Genomic DNA, 22770 nt, shown 5'->3' with positions numbered 1-22770 from the left:
CCACGTCGCCTCTAGTAATCCCACATGAGCGTCCATGTCGCCTCTAGTAATCCCACATGATTGTCCATGTCACCTCTAGTAATCCCACATGAGCGTCCATGTCACTTCTAGTAATCCCACATGAGCGTCCATATCACCTCTAGTCATCCCACACAAGCGTCCGTGTCACCTCTAGTAATCCCACATGACAGTCCATGTCCTCTCTAGTAATCCCACATGAGCATCCATGTCACCTCTAGTAATCCCACATGAGCGTCCATCTCACCTCTAGTAATCCCACATGAGCGTCCATCTCACCTCTAGTAATCCCACATGAGCGTCCATGTCACCTCTAGTAATCCCACATGAGCGTCCATGTCACCTCTAGTAATCCCTCATGAGCATCCATGTCACATCTAGTAATCAGACATGAGCGTCCATGTCACCTCTAGTAATCCCACATGAGCATCCATGTCACATCTAGTAATCAGACATGAGCGTCCATGTCGCCTCTAGTAATCCCACATGAGTGCCCATGTCACCTCTAGTAATCCCACATGAGCGTCCGTGTCACCTATTTATTTATTTATTAACAGTTTCTTATATAGCGCAGCAAATTCCGTTGCGCTTTACAATTTGAAATAATAACAAACTGGGTGATAACAGTCATAGAGGTAGGAAGGCCCTGCTCGCAAGCTTACAATCTATAGGGAAATAGGCATATGTACACAAGGAAAGGTGCTATGTATTGCATAGAATGAGAAGACATGTGAGGATATGTGTGGACTGTACAGAGTGGATGTAATTTGATAGGAAGGTTTATGAAAGTTATGTGGGCGGTTCAGGAATTTGATACGCTTGCCTAAAGAGGTGAGTTTTGAGGGAACGCTTGAAGGTTTGGAGACTAGAGGAGAGTCTTATTGTGCGTGGTAGGGCATTCCACAGAGTGGGTGCAGCCCGATGAAAGTCCTGCAGTCGTGAGTGGGAGCGAGTAATGAGTGTGGATGAGAGACGCAGGTCTTGTGAAGAGCGCAGAGGTCGGGTTGGGAGATATTTTGTGATAAGCGAAGTGATGTACGTTGGTGTAGTTTGGTTAATGGCCTTGTGTGTGAGTAAAAGTATTTCTCTGACGTCCTAAGTGGATGCTGGGGACTCCGTCAGGACCATGGGGATAGCGGCTCCGCAGGAGACAGGGCACAAAAATTAAAAGTTTGACCACTAGGTGGTGTGCACTGGCTCCTCCCCCTATGACCCTCCTCCAAGCCTCAGTTAGGTTTTTGTGCCCGACCGAGCAGGGTGCAATCTAGGTGGCTCTCCTATGTTAGGTTTTTTATTTTCAGTGAGTCCTGCTGGCAACAGGCTCACTGCAACGCGGGACTTAGGGGAGAAGAAGTGAACTCACCTGCGTGCAGGATGGATTGGCTTCTTAGGCTACTGGACACTAGCTCCAGAGGGACGATCACAGGTACAGCCTGGATGGGTCACCGGAGCCGCGCCGCCGGCCCCCTTGCAGATGCTGAAGACAGAAGAGGTCCAGGAATCGGCGGCTGAAGACTTCCCAGTCTTCTTAAGGTAGCGCACAGCACTGCAGCTGTGCGCCATTGCTCTCAGCACACTTCACACCAGCGGTCACTGAGGGTGCAGGGCGCTGGGGGTGGGGGGGCCCTGGGCAGCAATGTAGATACCTAAGCTGGCTAAAAATACATCACATATAGCCCCTGGGCTATATGGATGTATTTAACCCCTGCCAGGAATCCAGAAAAAAACGGGAGAAGAGCCCGCCGAAAAGGGGGCGGGGCCTATCTCCTCAGCACACAGCGCCATTTTACCCACACAGCTCCGCTGGTAGGAAGGCTCCCAGGCTCTCCCCTGCACTGCACTACAGAAACAGGGTAAAATCAGAGAGGGGGGGCACTTTTGGCGATAATTATAATATTTAAGCAGCTATAAAGGGAACACACTTATATTAAGGTTGTCCCTGTATATTATAGCGCTTGGGTGTGTGCTGGCAAACTCTCCCTCTGTCTCCCCAAAGGGCTAGTGGGGTCCTGTCTTCTATCAGAGCATTCCCTGTGTGTCTGCTGTGTGTCGGTACGTGTGTGTCGACATGTATGAGGACGATGTTGGCGTGGAGGCGGAGCAATTGCCTGTAATGGTGATGTCACCCCCTAGGGAGTCGACACCGGAATGGATGGCTTTGTTTATGGAATTACGTGATAGTGTCAGCACGCTGCAAAAGTCGGTTGACGACATGAGACGGCCGGCAAACCAATTGGTGCCTGTCCAGGCGTCTCAAACACCGTCAGGGGCTGTAAAACGCCCATTACCTCAGTCGGTCGACACAGACACCGACACGGACACTGACTCCAGTGTCGACGGTGAAGAAACAAACGTATTTTCCAGTAGGGCCACACGTTATATGATCACGGCAATGAAGGAGGCTTTGCATATATCTGATGCTGCAAGTACCACAAAAAGGGGTATTATGTGGGGTGTGAAAAAACTACCTGTAGTTTTTCCTGAATCAGATGAATTAAATGAGGTGTGTGATGAAGCGTGGGTTACCCCCGATAAAAAACTGCTAATTTCAAAGAAGTTATTGGCATTATACCCTTTCCCGCCAGAGGTTAGGGCGCGCTGGGAAACACCCCCTAGGGTAGATAAGGCGCTCACACGCTTATCAAAACAAGTGGCGTTACCGTCTCCAGAAACGGCCGCCCTCAAAGACCCAGCTGATAGGAGGCTGGAAAATACCCTAAAAAGTATATACACACATACTGGTGTTTTACTGCGACCAGCTATCGCATCAGCGTGGATGTGCAGTGCTGGGGTGGCTTGGTCGGAGTCACTGACTGAAAATATTGATACCCTGGATAGGAACAATATTTTATTGACTATAGAGCATTTAAAGGATGCATTTCTTTATATGCGAGATGCACAGAGGGATATTTGCACTCTGGCATCAAGGGTAAGTGCGCTGTCCATTTCTGCCAGAAGAAGTTTATGGACGCGACAGTGGTCAGGCGATGCGGATTCCAAACGGCATATGGAAGTATTGCCGTATAAAGGGGAGGAGTTATTTGGGGTCGGTCTATCGGACTTGGTGGCCACGGCAACAGCCGGAAAATCCACCTTTTACCTCAGGTCACCTCCCAGCAGAAAAGACACCGTCTTTTCAGCCGCAGTCCTTTCGTTCCCATAAGAATAAGCGGGCAAAAGGACATTCATATCTGCCCCGAGGCAAAGGAAAGGGTAAGAGACTGCAGCAAGCAGCTCCCTCCCAGGAGCAGAAGCCCTCCCCCGCTTCTGCAAAGTCCTCAGCATGACGCTGGGACCTTACAAGCGGACTCAGGTGCGGTGGGGGGTCGCCTCAAGAATTTCAGCGCGCAGTGGGCTCACTCGCAAGTGGACCCTTGGATCCTGCAGGTAGTATCTCAGGGTTACAGGTTGGAATTCGAGACGTCTCCCCCTCGCCGGTTCCTGAAGTCTGCTTTACCAACGTCTCCCTCCGACAGGGCGACGGTATTGGAATCCATTCACAAGCTGCATTCTCAGCAGGTGATAGTCAAGGTACCCCTTTTACAACAGGGAAAGAGGTATTATTCCACACTGTTTGTGGTACCGAAGCCGGACGGCTCGGTAAGACCTATTCTAAATCTGAAGTCTTTGAACATGTACATACAAAAGTTCAAGTTCAAGATGGAGTCACTCAGAGCAGTGATAGCGAATCTGGAAGAAGGGGACTTTATGGTGTCCTTGGACATCAAGGATGCTTACCTCCATGTCCCAATTTGCCCTTCACACCAAGGGTACCTCAGGTTCGTGGTACAAAACTGTCATTATCAGTTTCAGACGCTGCCGTTTGGATTGTCCACGGCACCCCGGGTCTTTACCAAGGTAATGGCCGAAATGATGCTTCTTCTTCGAAGAAAAGGCGTATTAATTATCCCTTACTTGGACGATCTCCTGATAAGGGCAAGGTCCAGAGAACAGCTAGAGGTCGGTGTAGCACTAACCCAAGTAGTGCTACAACAGCACGGGTGGATTCTGAATTTTCCAAAATCCCAGCTGATCCCGACGACACGTCTGCTGTTCCTAGGGATGATTCTGGACACTGTTCAGAAAAAGGTGTTTCTTCCGGAGGAGAAAGCCAGGGAGTTATCCGAACTTGTCAGGAACCTCCTAAAACCAGGAAAAGTGTCTGTGCATCAATGCACAAGAGTCCTGGGGAAAATGGTGGCTTCTTACGAAGAAATTCCATTCGGCAGATTCCACGCACAAATTTTTCAGTGGGATCTGCTGGACAAATGGTCCGGGTCGCATCTGCAGATGCATCAGCGGATAACCCTGTCTCCAAGGACAAGGGTGTCTCTGCTATGGTGGTTGCAGAGTGCTCATCTGTTAGAGGGCCGCAGATTCGGCATACAGGACTGGGTCCTGGTGACCACGGATGCCAGCCTGAGAGGCTGGGGAGCGGTCACACAGGGAAGAAACTTCCAGGGCGTGTGGTCAAGCCTGGAGACGTCTCTTCACATAAATATAAGAGGAGTAAGAACGATACTCGTGGCTCCGGATTGGCCAAGAAGGACTTGGTACCCGGAACTTCAGGAGATGCTCACGGAAGATCCATGGCCCCTACCTCTAAGAAGGGACCTGCTTCAGCAGTGACCTTGTCTATTCCAAGACTTACCGCGGCTGCGTTTGACGGCATGGCGGTTGAACGCCGGATCCTGAAGGAAAAAGGCATTCCAGAGGAAGTCATCCCTACCCTGATTAAAGCCAGGAAGGAAGTGACCGCACAGCATTATCACCGCATTTGGAGAAAATATGTTGCGTGGTGTGAGGCCAGGAGGGCCCCGATGGAGGAATTTCAACTGGGTCGATTCCTACATTTCCTGCAAACAGGATTGTCTATGGGCCTCAAATTGGGGTCCATTAGGGTTCAAATTTCGGCCCTGTCGATTTTCTTCCAGAAAGAATTGGCTTCAGTTCCTGAAGTCCAAACTTTTGTCAAAGGAGTACTACATATACAGCCCCCGGTTATGCCTCCAGTGGCACCGTGGGATCTCAACGTAGTTTTAGAATTCCTCAAATCCCATTGGTTTGAGCCACTCAAATCGGTGGATTTGAAATATCTTACATGGAAAGTGACCATGCTACTGGCCCTGGCTTCGGCCAGGAGAGTGTCAGAGTTGGCGGCTTTATCGTACAAAAGCCCATATCTGATTTTCCATTTGGACAGGGCAGAACTGCGGACGCGTCCTCAGTTTCTCCCTAAGGTGGTTTCAGCGTTTCACCTGAACCAACCTATTGTGGTGCCTGCGGCTACTAGCGACTTGGAGGACTCCAAGTTGTTGGACGTTGTCAGAGCCTTAAAAATATATATTTCAAGGACGGCTGGAGTCAGAAAGTCTGACTCGCTGTTTATACTGTATGCACCCAACAAGCTTGGTGCTCCTGCGTCTAAGCAGACGATTGCTCATTGGATTTGTAGCACAATTCAACTTGCGCATTCTGTGGCAGGCCTGCCACAGCCTAAATCTGTAAATGCCCACTCCACAAGGAAGGTGGGCTCATCTTGGGCGGCTGCCCGAGGTGTCTCGGCATTACAACTCTGCCGAGCAGCTACGTGGTCAGGGGAGAACACGTTTGTAAAATTCTACAAATTTGATACCCTGGCTAAGGAGGACCTGGAGTTCTCTCATTCGGTGCTGCAGAGTCATCCGCACTCTCCCGCCCGTTTGGGAGCTTTGGTATAATCCCCATGGTCCTGACGGAGTCCCCAGCATCCACTTAGGACATCAGAGAAAATAAGAATTTACTCACCGGTAATTCTATTTCTCGTAGTCCGTAGTGGATGCTGGGCGCCCATCCCAAGTGCGGATTGCCTGCAATACTTGTACATAGTTATTGTTACAAAAATCGGGTTATTATTGTTGTGAGCCATCTTTTCAGAGGCTCCTCTGTTATCATGCTGTTAACTGGGTTCAGATCACAAGTTGTACAGTGTGATTGGTGTGGCTGGTATGAGTCTTACCCGGGATTCAAAATCCTTCCTTATTTTGTACGCTCGTCCGGGCACAGTATCCTAACTGAGGCTTGGAGGAGGGTCATAGGGGGAGGAGCCAGTGCACACCACCTAGTGGTCAAACTTTTAATTTTTGTGCCATGTCTCCTGCGGAGACGCTATCCCCATGGTCCTGACGGAGTCCCCAGCATCCACTACGGACTACGAGAAATAGAATTACCGGTGAGTAAATTCTTATTTTTATATTGAATGTGGTAGAGTACAGGTAACCAATGGAGGGACTGACAGAGTGGATCTGCAGACGATGAACGTCTAGCGAGGAAGATGAGCCTCGCCGCTGCATTCAGAATGGATTGTAGTGGTGAGAGTCTTGTTTTGGGAAGACCAGTTAGGAGACTATTGCAATAATCAATGCGGGAGATAATGAGAGCGTGGATTAGAGTTTTAGCAGTGTCTTGTGTAAGGTATGGTCGTATTTTGGATATGTTTTTTAGATGCATGTAACATGATCTTGAGACAGATTGAATGTGGGGAACAAAGGACAGATCAGAGTCAAGGATGACACCTAGGCAGCGAGCTTGTGGGGTAGGGTAGATAGTCAAGTTTTCAACAGTGATAGAGATATCAGGTTGGTACCTACTATTGGCCGGTGGAAATATAATTAACTCTGTCTTTGAAATATTAAGTTTGAGGTGGCGAGATGTCATCCAGGATGAGATGGCAGAAAGGCATTCAGTGACACGGTCCAGTACAGATAGGGACAAGTCAGGGGAGGATAGGTAGATTTGAGTATCATCTGCGTACAGATGATACTGAAAACCAAAAGAGCTGATTAGTTTGCCAAGAGATGAGGTATAGATAGAGAAAAGCAGAGGACCCAAGACTGAGCCTTGCGGTACTCCAACTGAAAGAGGTAGCGAAGAGTAGGTAGATTCAGAGAAGCGTCACCTCTTGTAATCCCACATGAGCGTCCGTGTCACCTCTAGTAATCCCGCGTGAGCGTCCATGTCACCTCTAGTTATCCCACACAAGCGTCCGTGTCACCTCTAGTAATCCCACACAAGCGTCTGTGTCACCTCTAGTAATCCCACACAAGCGTCCGTGTCACCTCTAGTAATCCCACACAAGCGTCTGTGTCACCTCTAGTAATCCCACATGATCAAGCTCCATTCTAAGCATCCTAGTTTTTTGTTTTTTAATGATTACAGGTAAAAAAATGTCAGTTATAGAATTATATATTGTAATCTGTAACACCCTGGGTCATTTTATATTTTAATGTATTTTATTTCCAGCAGATGGACACACAAGCAGGAATATCACAGAAGGACATCTAATGTTATCCCCGGATTGTGACATAAAAGATGACAGTAGACAGGATTCTCCAGGAGCTAACCCCATTACCGCAATTAAACATCCAGCTCTATCAGCTGATCCCCCTGATCCTGAGAAATGTTCTCCTGATCACTCTGATATTGGTGCATCTGTTACAGCTCTGAGAGTAGATACAGTGTTTCCGTGTTCTATAGATGCCAAATGTTTTACACAGAACACAAAGCGTATTACCCATCAGCCAGCTAAGGCAGGTGAGAGGCCACTGATATGTTCTGAGTGTGGGAAATGTTTTAAATACAAATCAGATCTTGTTGTACATCAGAGGAGTCACACAGGTGAGAAATCATATTCCTGTTCTGAGTGTAGGAAATGTTTTCCACGGAAATCAGAACTTGTTAAACATCAGAGAAGTCACACAGGTGAGAAGCCATATTCCTGTTCTGAGTGTGGGAAATGTTTTGCATGGAAATCAAATATTGTTACACATCAGAGAAGTCACACAGATGAGAAGCCGTACTTCTGTTCTGAGTGTGGGAAATGTTTTGCATCGATATCAAATCTTGTTACACATCAGAGGAATCACACAGGTGAGAAGCCATATTCCTGTTCTCAGTGTGGGAAATGTTTTGCATCGAAATCATATCTTGTTACACATCAGAAAAGTCACAGAGGTGAGAAGCCATATTCCTGTTCTGAGTGTGGGAAATGTTTTGCATCGAAATCATATCTTGTTACACATCAGAAGAGTCACACAGGTGAGGAGCCATATTCCTGTTTTGAGTGTGGGAAATGTTTTGCATATAAATCAAAACTTGTTACACATCAGAAAAGTCACACAGGTGAGAAGCCATATTCCTGTGCTGAGTGTGGGAAATGTTTTGCATTGAAATCAGGTCTTGTTATACATCAGAAAAGTCACACAGGTGAGAAGCCATATACCTGTGCTGAGTGTGGGAAATGTTTTCCACGTAAATCAGATCTTGTTACACATCAGAGAAGTCACACAGGTGAGAAGCCATATTCCTGTTCTGAGTGTGGGAAATGTTTTGCATGTAAATCAAATCTTGTTACACATCAGAGAAGTCACACAGATGAGAAGCCGTACTTCTGTTCTGAGTGTGGGAAATGTTTTGCATTGAAATCAAATCTTGTTACACATCAGAGAAGTCACACAGATGAGAAGCCGTATTCCTGTTCTCAGTGTGGGAAATGTTTTACATCGAAATCATATCTTGTTACACATCAGAAAAGTCACACAGGTGAGAAGCCATATTCCTGTTCTGAGTGTGGGAAATGTTTTGCATCGAAATCATATCTTGTTACACATCAGAGAAGTCACACAGGTGAGAAGCCGTACTCCTGTTCTGAGTGTGGGAAATGTTTTGCATGGAAATCAGTTCTTGTTAAACATCAGCGATTTCACAAGTGAGACTCCATTTTCATGCTGAGAGATAAATAAATCTGCTCTTGTTGAACATATTAGACATTACCCAAGCACGGAACCATTTAAATCTTCTGGAGTATAATTATCACTGTCGTGCATGTTCCTCAAGGGTCAATCCTATCTCCTATGCTTTATAAAATATACATGCTACCATGGGTTATATAATCAGACATCATGGCCTGGTCTACCACTGCTATGCTGATTACCTGCTTTTTACTCCATGTACTGAGAACCTAATACCAATCCTAAATGGTTGTCTAGCTGAGCGCCAGGGGTGGATGATGCCAGCCCAGCATTACATGGTCCAAGGTACTAGAAGCAGCTTCTGCCTCCTTACTGCCCTGCTTGCTTACTTCTAAAGATGAAGAACTGTTACCAGCAGTACCAAGAATCCTCTGTCATTCATTTAAGGGTTGAACTTTTAGTTTTGCAGCCCTGACCATGGAACTCACTGCCTTGCACAGTCCAAGAGGCCTCCACTCTAGAGACCTTCACAAGTAGACTGATGACTGTTACTCACGCTTTTCATTAATGTACCTCTATTTACTTCCTAAATAATACATCAGAAATGCTTAGGTCTTTTTTTCTGCTGTTTATTTTGTATCTTGTGCTTTGTGTAAATGTGAATGTCTAATACCAGTTTGCACAATCTGTATTGCTGCACGACAATATGGCGGCCATTGGAACGTGTTTTCACTTCTAGTTTGCCTAACTTGTTGCAGACACTCATCTTGATAAGGAGTGCCGAGTGTTTTCTGATACAAGATCCTATCCATATATACCCTGTACATTACCATGTGCATTATAGTCACCCGGGTTCCATCTGCGGTGGTTTGTTGTATATTACACCTATATGGTGCAGATACTCCTCTGTATGATTTCATAATAAAAGCTTTTGTTTGCATCTAATTATAGCTGTATAGCTTTTATTTCTCTTACGTCCTAGAGGATGCTGGGGACTCTGTAAGGACCATGGGGTATAGACGGGCTCCGCAGGAGATATGTGCACCCTAAAGATCTTTTAGTATGGGTGTGCACTGGCTCCTCCCTCTATGCCCCTCCTCCAGACCTCAGTTAGATTCTGTGCCCAGAGGAGAATGGGTGCTCTACAGGGAAGCTCTACTGAGTTTCTCTGATAAAAGAATTTTGTTAGGTTTTTTATTTTCAGGGAGCACTGCTGGCAACAGGCTCCCTGCATCGTGGGACTGAGGAGAGAGAAGCAGACCTACTTAAATGATAAGCTCTGCTTCTTAGGCTACTGGACACCATTAGCTCCAGAGGGATTGGAACGCAGGTCTCCCCCTGCCGTTCATCTCAGAGCCGCACCGCCGTCCTCCTCGCAGAGCCGGAAGATAGAAGCCGGGCGAGTATAAGAAAAAAGAAGACCTCAGGCGGCAGAAGACTTCTGATCTTCACTGAGGTAAGCGCGCAGCGGTAACGCTGCGTGCCATTGCTCCCGCATGTTACACACAAGGCAGGCACTGATGGGTGCAGGGCGCAGGAGGGGTGCCCTGGGCAGCAATATATACTTCTTTTTTTGGGCATATTAGACACATATAGGCTGCGGAGTCAGTGAATATGTTTATCCCCCGCCATTAATTGTAAATTTGAGCGGACCGAAGCCCGCCACTAGAGGGGGCGGAGCTTGGTCGCACAGCACTAACCAGCGCCATTTTCTCCACAGTGTGCTGAAGAGAAGCTGTCTACCCGGACTCTCCCCTGCAGAACGGTGATACAGGGCTGAAAAAGATGGGGGGGGCACATTTTGGCGCAGTGAGTGTATTACACGATTGACATAATATAAAAGCGCTATATCTGGGAATTGTTTCCAGTGTCAGTTGGCGCTGGGTGTGTGCTGGCATACTCGCTCTCTGTCTCTCCAAAGGGCTTTGTTGGGGACCTGTCCTCTTATAGATAGATCCCTGTGTGTGTGAGAGTGTCGGTACGCGTGTGTCGACATGTCTGAAGCGGAAGGCTCATCCAAGGAGGAGGTGGAGCAGATGATTGTGGTGTCTCCGTCGGCAATGCCGACACATGATTGGTATGATGTGGAATATTTTAAATGCTAATGTGACCTTATTACATAAGAGAATGGACAAAGTTGAGTCCAAGGAAACAGCAGGGAGTCAATCCGTGGATTTGGCTGAGTCACAGGGCCCGTCAGGGTCTCAAAAGCATCCCTTATCCCAAATAGTAGACACTGATACCGACATGGATTCTGATTCCAGTGTCGACAATGATGAGGCAAGGTTACACCCTAAGGTGACCAAGAGTATTCATTATATGATTGTGGCAATAAAAGTTGTTTTGCATATTACAGATGACCCCTCTGTTCCTGACACAAGGGTACACATGTTTAAGGGGAAGAAACCTGAGGTAACGTTTCCTCCATCTCATGAACTGAATGAATTATTTGAAAAAGCTTGGGAAACTCCAGACAAAAGGATCCTTATGGCGTATCCTTTCCCAGCAAAGGACAGGGTACGTTGGGAATCCTTGCCCAGGGCGGACAAGGCATTAACGCATCTGTCTAGGAAAGTGGCGCTACCATCTCCAGACACCACGGCCCTTAAGGATCCTGCTGATCGTAGACGGGAGACTACCTTAAAATCTATTTGCACATACAGGGGCTTTACTCACGCTGGCAATAGCATCGGCATGGGTCTGTAGCGCTGTTGCAGCATGGACAGATATCTTGTTGGCTGACATGGATACCCTGGACAAGGATACTGTTGTCCTGACTTTCGGCCACATTAAGGACGCAGTCTTGTATATGAGAGACGCTCAAAGAGACGTGGGGCTGCTTGGTTCCAGGGCCAACGGCAAGGCGAGCTCTGTGGACCCGCCAATGGTCAGGTGATGCCGACTCAAAAAAGCATATGGAGGTTTTACCTTGCAAGGGTGAGGTTTTGTTTGGGGATGGTCTAGTGGACCTGGTTTCCACAGCTACCGTGGGTAAATCTACATTTTTTGTCTTTTGTTCCCCCACAGCACAAGAAAACCCCACAATATCAGATGCAGTCCTTTCGGCCGCAGTTTGGACATGCCTGTTCTAGAGGGTCGCATGTTCGGCGTTCAAGACTGGGTTCTGGTGACCACGGACGCGAGCTTCCGAGGATGGGGAGCAGTCACAAAAGGAAGAAATTTTCAGGGGATATGGTCAAGCCAGGAGGCTTGTCTACACATCAACAATGTTTGTGGTCCCGAAGCCGGATTGTTTGGTGAGACCAATTTTGAATCTAAAGTCACTAAACCTATACTTGAAAAAGTTCAAATTCAAGATGGAATCACTCCGGACGGTGATATCCAGTCTGGAAGCAAGGGATTTTATGGTGTCGCTGGACGTGAAGGATGCCTACCTTCATGTCCCCATATTTCCTCTTCATCAAGAATACCTACGTTTCGAAGTACAGGACTGTCATTACCAGTTTCAGACGTTGCCGTTTGGGCTTTCCACGGCCCCGAGGATTTTCACCAAGGTAATGGCAGAAATGATGGTGCTCCTGCGCAAGCAGGGTGTCACAATTATCCCGTACTTGGACGATTTCCTGATAAAGGTGAGATCAAGGGATCAATTGCTGAAAAACGTGTCCCTCTCCCTGAGAGTGTTACATCAACACGGTTGGATTCTCAATCTGCCAAAGTCACAGTTGCTTCCAACAACTCGACTATCCTTCCTAGGCATGATTCTGGACACGGAACAGAAAAGGGTTTTTCTACCAATAGAAAAAGCCCAGTACATCCAGAACATGGTCAGGGACCTGCTAAGAACAAAAAGAGTGTTGGTGCCTCAATGCACTCGAGTTCTGGGAAAGATGGTGGCAGCCTACAAGGCCATTCCCTTCAGCAGGTTCCATACGAGGATGTTTCAGTGGGACATCTCGACAAATGGTTGGGGTCCCATCTACAGAATAAAGGGCCATATAAAATGGCCTACGGCAAGCAAAGTGTCTTCTTCGCGACCTACCGGTTCTGATTCAATCAGACAACATCACAGCAGTGGCTCATGTAAACCGCCAAGGCGGGACAAGGAGCAGAGCGGCAATGGCGGAAGCCACAAGAATTCTGCGCTGGGCAGAAAACCATGTAAGTGTTCTGTCAGCAGTCTTCACACCGGGAGTGGACAACTGGAAAGCAGACTTCCTCAGCAGACACGATCTCCATCCAGGAGAGTGGGGACTTCATCAAGAGGTCTTTGCAGAGATTGCAAGTCTTTGGGGACTTCCTCAAACAGATATGATGGCGTCACGCCTCAACAAAAAGCTTCGGAGGTATTGTAACAGGTCAAGGGACCCTCAGGCAGTAGCGGTAGAAGCCCTAGTGACACCATGGGTGTTTCAGTCGGTCTATGTGTTCCCTCCTCTTCCTCTTATCTCAAAAGTGTTGAGAATCAGAGTGCAAGCAATACTCGTGGTTCCAGATTGGCCTCGAAGGGCCTGGTATTCGGATCTTCAGGAAATGCTCAGGAAGATCCGTGGCCTCTTCCTTTCAGGGAAGACCTGTTACAACAGGAGCCTTGCATGTTCCAAGACTTACCGCGGTTGCGTTTGACGGCATGGCGGTTGAACACCGAATCCTAGCGCAGAGAGGTATTCCGGAGGAAGTTATCCCTACTCTGATAAAGGCTAGGAAGGAGGTAACGGCGAACCATTATCACCATATCTGGAGAAAGTATGTATCTTGGTGTTAAACCAAGAATGCTCCTACGGAAGATTTCCATCTGGGCCGTTTTCTCCACTTCCTACAGACAGGAGTAAATTTGGGCCTAAAATTAGGCTCCATTAAGGTGCAGATTTCGGCCCTATCTGTATTTTTTCAAAAATAATTGGCTTCTCTCCCAGAAGTCCAAACTTTCGTGGAGGGAGTGCTGCACATCTAGCCTCCTTTTGTGCCACCAGTGGCGCCATGGGACCTTAACGTGGTGTTACAGTTCCTTAAGTCGCACTGATTTGAACCTCTTCAAACGGTGGAATTAAAGTTTTTCATTTGGAAGGTGGTTATGTTATTAGCCTTGGCATCTGCAAGCCGGGTGTCGGAGTTGGCGGCCTTGTCTCACAAGAGCCCCTACTTGATTTTTCATGTGGATAGGGCAGAGTTGAGGACTCGTCCTCAATTTCTGCCTAAGGTGGTGTCTTCGTTTCATTTGAACCAACCTATTGTGGTGCCTGTGGCTACGCCTGACTTGGAGGACTCCAAGTCCCTGGATGTGGTCATGGCCTTTAAAATTTACATAGCCAGGATGGTTAGGGTTAGGAAAACAGAGGCTCTGTTTGTCCTGTATGCAGCCAACAAGATTGGCGCGCCTGCCCAAGGTGTCTCGGCATTGCAGTTGTGCCGAGCTGCTACTTGGTCGGGTTCAAACACTTTTGCTAAATTCTACAAGTTTGATACCATGGCTGATGAGGACCTAGTGTTTGCTCAATCGGTGCTGCAGAGTCGTCCGCACTCTACTGCCCGGTTTGGAGCTTTGGTATAAACCCCATGGTCCTTACGGAGACCCCAGCATCCTCTAGGACGTAAGAGAAAATAAGATTTTAAACCTACCGGTAAATCTTATTCTTCTAGTCCGTAGAGGATGCTGGGCGCCCGTCCCAGTGCGGACTGAATCTGCAAGACTTGTATATAGTGGTTGCTTACATAAGGGTTATGTTACAGTTGGAATCGGTCTTTGACATACTGTTTTTTTCGTTCATACTGTTAACTGGTTGCGTATATTCTAAGTTATATGGTATGATTGGTGTGGGCTGGTATGAATCTTGCCCTTAGATTTACAAAATCCTTTTCTCGTATTGTCCATCTCCTCTGGGCACAGTTTCTCTAACTGAGGTCTGGAGGAGGGGCATAGAGGAAGGAGCCAGTGCACACCCATACTAAAAGTTCTTTAGAGTGCCCATATCTCCTGCAGAGCCCGTCTATACCCCATGGTCCTTACGGAGTCCCCAGCATCCTCTACGGACTAGGAGAAAAAGATTTGCCGGTAGGTTTAAAATCTTATTTTTTTATTCTGTTTTATATTACCGTCTGAGTAATTACGCCATAATGTTTAATCTCGGAGTGGACACCAGAAGATGTAAAGAAACCTTATACGTGTTCAATCATTCTGTTTCGTGTAAGCATACAGGTACGTGATGGCACGGTGGTCACTGTCACATTTCAGTGGTATAATGGAAGTGGGACTGTCTGGGCTTATTCTAGTCTACTGCAGAAATAAATAAAAAAAATCAGCCTTAAGCCTGCTTAAAAAAAAATGACAAAGCCCATAAATCAAGCTTGGTTGGACAAGACAGAAGCCACATTAATGGTGGCACATCATATAGGCTGAGGACCCATACTTCTGAGATATATGGCATAAGTCCCTCTTTGCCCACAAAACCTTCCCTTCACCATGTCCACCATTGCCCCTTCAGAAGGGACACAACTTTCCTTTGCTTGTTCCACCTCCTTCACAGAGCCCAGGACCACCTGCATGACCATTTCATGTTTATCTGGAGGCCTGGCATCTGAGAGATTCATGGCCTGAGATGACCACAGAACCACCAGGTAGTGGGCAAGAAGAATCCACAGACTCGCCAGGAACTGGAGAGTCCAAGGATCCACCCCACATGAGGCAAAAAAGGGTCAACCACAGGGTCTGGCTTACCTATGTCCTTCCTAAAAGCTGCTCTTTACCCAGTTTGGTACCTGTGGGATCCCACTCCAATTTCCCTTGAGAGTCCCTACCCTCACTAATCCCTTCTAGGTCCCACCACCTGGTGTGGTGTTTAATGACTTTATTTTCATTTTACTTCACTATGGCTGCAGCGTCCAGAGCCCCATCCAACTACTCTAAACTTTAGCAAAGCAAATTTTGAAAAGATGAGGGTATTTTTCAGGGATATTGAATGGGAAGTTTGTTTTTAGGAAAAAATACTATGGCGAAATGGGAGGTACTAAAATTCCTGCTAGCTAAAAATACACTCAAATTTATTCCTATGAGCAGCAAAAAAAAAAATCATAAACCGATGTGGCTTAACAAAAAGATTAAGGAACTTATGGGCAAGAAAAGGCGACTATTTAAAAAATACAAATCTGACGGGGAAGCAGAGTCATTTCAGCACTGTAAGGAATGTAACAAAATTTGCAAAAAGGAAATAAGAGCAGCTAAAGTAGAAACTGAAAAACTAGTAGCAAAGGAAAGCAAAGCAAATCCCCAAAAAATCTTTAAATACATTAATAGCAAGAGATTAAAGAAGGAGAGTATAGACCCTTTAAAGACAAGTTGGGAGTCTTAAGCAAAAATGATAATGACATAGCGGACACACTAAATGAGTTTTTTTCAACAGTATTCATTAGAGAGGACCCAATTCAGGGACTGACACACAATCTTAATAATGAGAATATCCCCCTGATAGGTCCTTATTTAAGCGAGGAAGTAGTCTGTGACCGATTAAAGATTAATAAATCACCAGGACCCGATGGTATTCACCCAAGGGTTCTAATGGAGCTTCACACTGAACTGGCAAAACCGCTATTTTTGATCTTTAAGGATTCAGTTATATCAGGTATGGTTCCCAAAGATTGGCGTATAGCGGAAGTAGTGCCTATATTCAAAAAGGGAAGTAAAGCTGAACCAGGTAATTATAGACTAGTTAGTCTTACATCTATAGTGGGGAAAGTATTGGAAGGTATTCTAAGAGATAGTATTCAGAAGTTCCTTGAAACCAATAAGGTCATTAAAAGGAATCAACATGGGTTTATGAAGGACAGATCCTGTCAAACCAACTTGCTTGGCTTTTATGAAACAGTAAGCGCAAACCTAGATCAGGGTAAAGACGTGGATGTAATCTTTTTAGACTTTGCCAAAGCGTTCGATACTGTACCACACATGAGACTTATATACAAGCTACAAGAATCAGGGCTAGGAAGCACAATATGCACTTGGGTCAAAAACTGGTTAGATAATAGGAAGCAGCGCGTTGTGGTTAATGGATCTTTTTCAACTTGGACTGAAGTGCTAAGTGGTGTGCCGCAAGGCTCAGTATTAGGACCGCTATTGTTCAATATTTTCATTAACGACCTAACAGAAGGTCTAGAGAGCATGGTGTCAATTTTTGCAGATGATACCAAATTGTGTAAGGCTATAAATACAGAGGAGGATGCCGAGTCTCTTCAGAACGACTTAGTTAAATTAGAAGCATGGGCAGCCAAATGGAGAATGCGCTTCAACACAGACAAGTGTAAGGTAATGAACTGTGGTAACAAGAACAAAAATTACACCTACCTACTAAATAGGGTAAAATTAGGGGATTCTGTACTGGAAAAGGACTTAAGTGTCCTCATAGATAGCAAGCTAAGAAGTAGTATCCAAAGTAGGACTGCAGCAAAGAAGGCTAATAAGATATTAGCATGCATAAAACGGGGTATTGATGCTAGGGACGAGAGTATTATACTCCCGTTATATAAATCACTAGTGAGGCCACACCTTGAATACTGTGTACAGTTCTGGGCACCGTACTACAAAAAGGATATCCTGGAGCTTGAAAAGGTACAGAGGAGGGCAACCAAACTAATTAAGGGCATGGAGACGATGGAATACAAGGAAAGGCTTGAAAGACTAGGCATGTTTACATTGGAAAAGCGGAGACTAAGAGGGGATATGATCAACATCTACAAATATATAAGGGGACAATACACAGAGCTTGTGCGGGACCTGTTTTTGGTTAGATCAACACAGAGGACTCGTGGACACTCGCTCAGGTTAGAGGAGAGGAGATTCCGCACAATACGGCATAAAGGCTTTTTCACGGTAAGGACAATACGTGTTTGGAATTCCCTGCCCGAGGGAGTTGTAATGGTGGAATCTGTCAACACCTTTAAGAATGGGTTAGATAAATTCCTATTGGAAAAGGATATCCAGGGGTATGGTGCATAGTCATGCATTATAGTTACTATAAATAGGGATAAAATGCAATGGCTGACAGCAGCATCAGTCAGAAATTTTAGTGAAATCATCATGCATAGGACACCACAAATAGGTTGAACTCGATGGACAATTGTCTTTTTTCAACCTCAGATACTATGTTACTATGTTACTATGATCCCAGAGTAGTTGAGGTGAGAGTGCAATACTCTGCAACAGCTTCTCCTTGGAAGATGCCTCTATCAGCAGATCATCCAGATATAGAATTATGTTCACTCCCTGTTTGCGTAGGAGGAGCATCATCTCCGCCATGACCTTGGTGAACACCCTCAGTGATGTGGAGAGGCCGTATGGCAACGTCTGGAACTGATAGTGACAGTCCTGTAGTGCAAACCGTAGATAGGCCTGGTGAGGTGGCCAGGTCGGAATGTGAAGGTACGCATCCTTGATATCCTCCAGACCTGAGATCACCGCTCTCAGAGACTCCATCTTGAATTGGAAAACCCTCAAGTAGGGGTTCAACAACTTCAGGTTCAATATAGGCCTTACCGAACTGTCCGGTTTCAGTACCACAAACAGGCTTGAGTAATAACCCTTGGTTTTTGGGTGAGGTGGAACTGGAACAATGACATTTGTTCGTAACAATTTTTGAATAGCTTCCTGTAGAATAGCACTTTCTGTCAACGATGCTGGTAAGCCTGATTTGAAGAATCTGTGAGGTAGGAGTTCCTGAAACTCCAGTCTGTACCCCATGGCAACAATATCTTTTACCCAGGAGTATAGGCATGATGACACCCAGACGTGACTGAAATCTTTTAGTCTTGCTCCCACCTGCCTGATCTCCACGCTGGGAGGTCCACCGTCATGCTGAAGATTTGAAGGAAGCAAAACCTGGTTTCTGTTCCTGGGAACCTGTTGGTGAGGTTTTTTTTTATCTTTCCCGATCTCCTCTAAAGATGGTGGGAGGGGGGTTTGGATTTTTTAAATTTTGCGGTCCAAAAGGACTGCAGTGTAGGTGTAGGATAAGATTTCTTAACCAGGGCTGCTGTGGAGGGAAGAAATGTCTGCTTACCCGCAGTCACCGTGGATATCCACACATCCAATGCGTCCTCAAATAGTGGCTGACCTGTGAATGGCAGGTTCTCCACACTTTCCTTGGATTCTGCATCCGCAGTCCATTGACGTAGCCAGAGTCCTCGGCGTGCCGAGACAGCCATGGAAGTAGCAGGCCAATGTCCTTCATTGCCTCCACCATGAAACCTGCAGAATCCTGTATGTGACGTAAAAACAAGTCAATGTCACTCCTATCTATAGTGTCTAAGTCCTCTAGTAAGTTGCCTGAGCACTTTACTATGGCTTTAGAAATCCACGCACAAGCAATAGTGGGCCCTAAAGCCACGCCTGTAGCAGTCTATAGTGATTTGAGCGTATTCTCAATCTTGCGGTCAGCCGGCTCCTTTAAGGCGGTTGAACCAGGGACAGGTAAAACCACCTTTTTAGACAGCCTAGATTGAGAAGCATCTACTATAGTTGGGTTTTCCCACTTCTTCCTATCCTCTTCAGGGAAAGGGAAAGCAATGAGAATTCTTTTAGAGATCTGGAATTTTTTCTCTGGGTTTTCCCAGGATTTTTCAAACAAGGAGTTTAACTCATTAGAAACAGGGAAGGTAAGCGAGGATTTCTTATTTACTGTAAAATAAGATTCCTCTACTTGTTCCGGAACCTTCTCAGAAATATGCAAAACATCCCCTAATGGCTTCAATCATTAGCTGCACCCCTTTAGCAAGGGATGCATCCCCCCCTGCATATCCCCATCACCGCCCCCTGTATCAGAGTCAGTATCAGTGTCGGCTTGCATTATCTGGGCAAGTATATGTTTTTTGGGGTATGTAGGTGGGGTTTTAGATGAAGTAGTGGGAGCTGAATAGTTCAAACCCACTACAGATTGTCTCAAACACTGTGTCTCTTTCTCAGTATGTGACATCCTTGTTGAAATCTGGGATATCATTCCCCTTAAATAATCCACCCATGGGGGTTCGGATTCAGAAGGCTGAGACAGCACATTGCAGTCCTGAGTACATGGAATAGACTCCTCAGGAGAAGATACACACTCTGCAGCACAGGACACAGAGTCCTTAGACATGGTAATGTGGATACACACACACAGGAAAATGTCAGACACAGTTTCCCCCAGAGTACCTTCAGAGAGTCACAGAGTATAAGGAGCCAGCCACACAGCGCCCCTGTAGGCAGTTATGATAAAAGCCCGGCGCTGACTGACTGACCTTAATAGGGAGGGCAGCGCTCCCTGTCAGTGTCCTAGTTCCTATGATCTGCAGGGAGAAAATGGCGCTGGTGAGTGCTGGATCCGCTCTGAGAGGAATCCCCACCCCTTGTACTGTTGAGCGGCTTCCCGCACTAATTGTTTATACTGGCCTGAGGATTTTAGTTATAACAGGGGGACTAGCGCCTGTTAGCTGTGGGACCAGACGGGGAATAGACGGGCTCCGCAGGAGACTGTGCACTCTAAAAGAAAGATTAGGTACTACCTGGTGTGCACTGGCTCCTCCCTCTATGCCGCTCCTCCAGACCTCAGTTAGGGAAACTGTGCCCGGAAGAGCTGACATTACAAGGAAAGGATTTGAACCCCAGGGTAAGACTCATACCAGCCACACCAATCACACCGTACAACTTGTGATAAACTTAACCAGGTAACAGTATGAACATAAACTGAGCCTCACACAACGGATGGCTCAAAGCAAAAACCCTGTATTAGGCAATAACAATATACACGTATTGCAGAAAGTCTGCACTTGGGACGGGCACCCAGCATCCACTACGGACTACGAGAAATAGAATTACCGGTGAGTAAATTCTTATTTTCTCTAACGTCCTAGTGGATGCTGGGGACTCCGTAAGGACCATGGGGATTATACCAAAGCTCCCAAACGGGCGGGAGAGTGCGGATGACTCAGCAGCACCAAATGGGCAAACTCAAGGTCCTCCTTAGCCAGGGTATGAAACTTGTAGAATTTTGTAAACGTGTTTGAACCCGACCAAGTAGCAGCTCGGCAAAGTTGTAACGCAGAGACCTCTTGGGCAGCCGCCCAAGAAGAGCCCACCTTCCTTGTGGAATGGGCTTTTACCGATTTTGGATGCGGCAATCCTACCGCAGAATGAGCCTCCTGAATCGTGTTACAGACCCAGCGAGCAATGGTTTGCTTTGAAGCAGGAGCACCCAGCTTGTTGGGTGCATACAGGATAAACAGCGAGTCAGTCTTCCTGACTCCAGCCGTTCTGGAAACATAAACCTTCAAAACCCGGACTACATCCATAAACTTGGAGTCCTCCAAGTCACGAGTAGCCGCAGGCACCACAATAGGTTGGTCATATGAAAAGATGACACCACTATTGGCAGGAATTGTGGACGGGTTCGCAATTCCGCCCTGTCCATATGGAAACCCAGATAGGGGCTTGTATGTGACAAAGCCGCTTATTCTGACACACGCCTAGCCGAAACCAAGGCTAACAGCAAGACCACTTTCCACGTGAGAAATTTTAACTCCACGGTTTTCAGTGGTTCAAACCAATGTGACTTTCGGAAACTCAATACCATGTTAAGATCCCAAGGTGCCACTGGTGGCACAAAAGGTGGCTGAATATGCAGCACTCCCTTTACAAATGTCTGAACTTTAGGCAGAGAAGCCAGTTCTTTTTTAAAGAAAAATAGACAGGGTCCGAAAACTGGACTTTAATGGAACCCAAATTTCAGGCCAAATACACTCCTGACTGCAGGAAGTTAAGGAAACGGCCCAGACGGAATTCCGTGGAGGCCTTCCTAGCCTCACACCAAGCAACATATTTTTGCCATATATGGTGATAATGTTTCCCTGTCACGTCCTTCCTAGCCTTTATCAGCGTAGGAATGACCTCATCCGGAATTCTGCTAGGATCCAGCGCTCAACCGCCATGCCATCAAATGCACTGTGTTGCTGAGCCTTCCTCGAGTGCAGCCTGTCAGAGCACACGTAGCCTGTCAGAGCACACGCTCCCACCCTTGTGCTGCCATACCCTGCCGCTAACCGGGATGCTGGCGCTGTACTCACCACTTTTCTTTCTTCTGGCTTTGTTAGGGGGTGGTGCCTGTGTTGCAGGAGTGAGCAGTCGCCTCGGGGGCTTGCGATCAGCACCCTCAGGAGCTCAGTGTCCTGTCAGTGGAGTAGAGAACCATTAACTCTTCAGGAAGTTGGTTCATATTCCTGATTCCCCCCCCCCCCCCCAAGTCCCACAAAGCAGGGAGGCTTCTTGTAACCTAACTAACTCTATAAAACAAAAACAACTAAGAAAACTCCTAGGAGCTCCCCTAGCTGTGACCGGCTCCTCTGGGCAAATTTTCTAAACTGAGTCTGGTAGGAGGGGCATAGAGGGAGGGGCCACCCCACACTATTAAACTCTTAAAGTGCCTGTGGTTTCCAAAGGACCTGTCTATACCCCATGGTACTAAATGGACACCAGCATCCTCTAGGACGTAAGAGAAAGTAGATTATAACCTAGCAGATGATGATGATTACAGGATATCATATGGTGTATTGCATGTAAAATACCTTGTTCCACACCTACTCTGCTGTAGCAATATACATTATATAAGGATGAGTAACACATGTACAGGCTTACCAGCGTATGAGCACACACATAAAAGAATGCTACCTTACCAATGCTTCCAGGAGTAACGTTAGGAGACATTTCTCTGATCCATCAGCTCATATGACTGATGTTATTGTTCATCTAGAATCTCCAATTCATACGATATGTTCCCCATCCATTGTTTTACATTGGTGCTGACATAGGACTTGGCGAGTGACTACATCTCCATTTATACTTCATGGTTAGTTACCAGTACAAGAGAGAGATATATCTAAGTCTTATTATAATATTACATTTGTTATTGTGAGTGTTCTCAGGAGGGTGGACACAATGACAGTCTGAGACACAATATTATAAAGCCTTTATTAAAAGTTATGTTTTATTATACACACACATTTACAATTAAGTGTCCCAGAGAGTCGTGTTCTCCTATTGTTTACAAGA

The 22770-nt window shown here is 46.4% G+C and overlaps 1 protein-coding gene across 1 annotated transcript in view; it reads left to right on the top strand.

The window, feature by feature from the left end:
* The window catches only part of LOC134983860 (gastrula zinc finger protein XlCGF57.1-like), a 72799-nt gene extending 63838 nt beyond the window's left edge, over window positions 1-8961 (top strand). The window contains exon 4 of the mRNA XM_063949480.1: window positions 7303-8961. Within this exon, the coding sequence (XP_063805550.1) occupies window positions 7303-8768 (1466 nt within the window). The 3' untranslated portion in view covers window positions 8769-8961. The remainder of the gene's footprint in view (window positions 1-7302) is intronic.
* Window positions 8962-22770: the final 13809 nt, after the last annotated feature.

This window comes from Pseudophryne corroboree, assembly GCF_028390025.1.
Source record: "Pseudophryne corroboree isolate aPseCor3 chromosome 3 unlocalized genomic scaffold, aPseCor3.hap2 SUPER_3_unloc_27, whole genome shotgun sequence".
NCBI classification, from domain to species: Eukaryota; Metazoa; Chordata; class Amphibia; order Anura; family Myobatrachidae; genus Pseudophryne; species Pseudophryne corroboree.
Note: the sequence above shows the minus strand (reverse complement) of the source record. Positions and strands in the feature narration are given on the sequence as shown.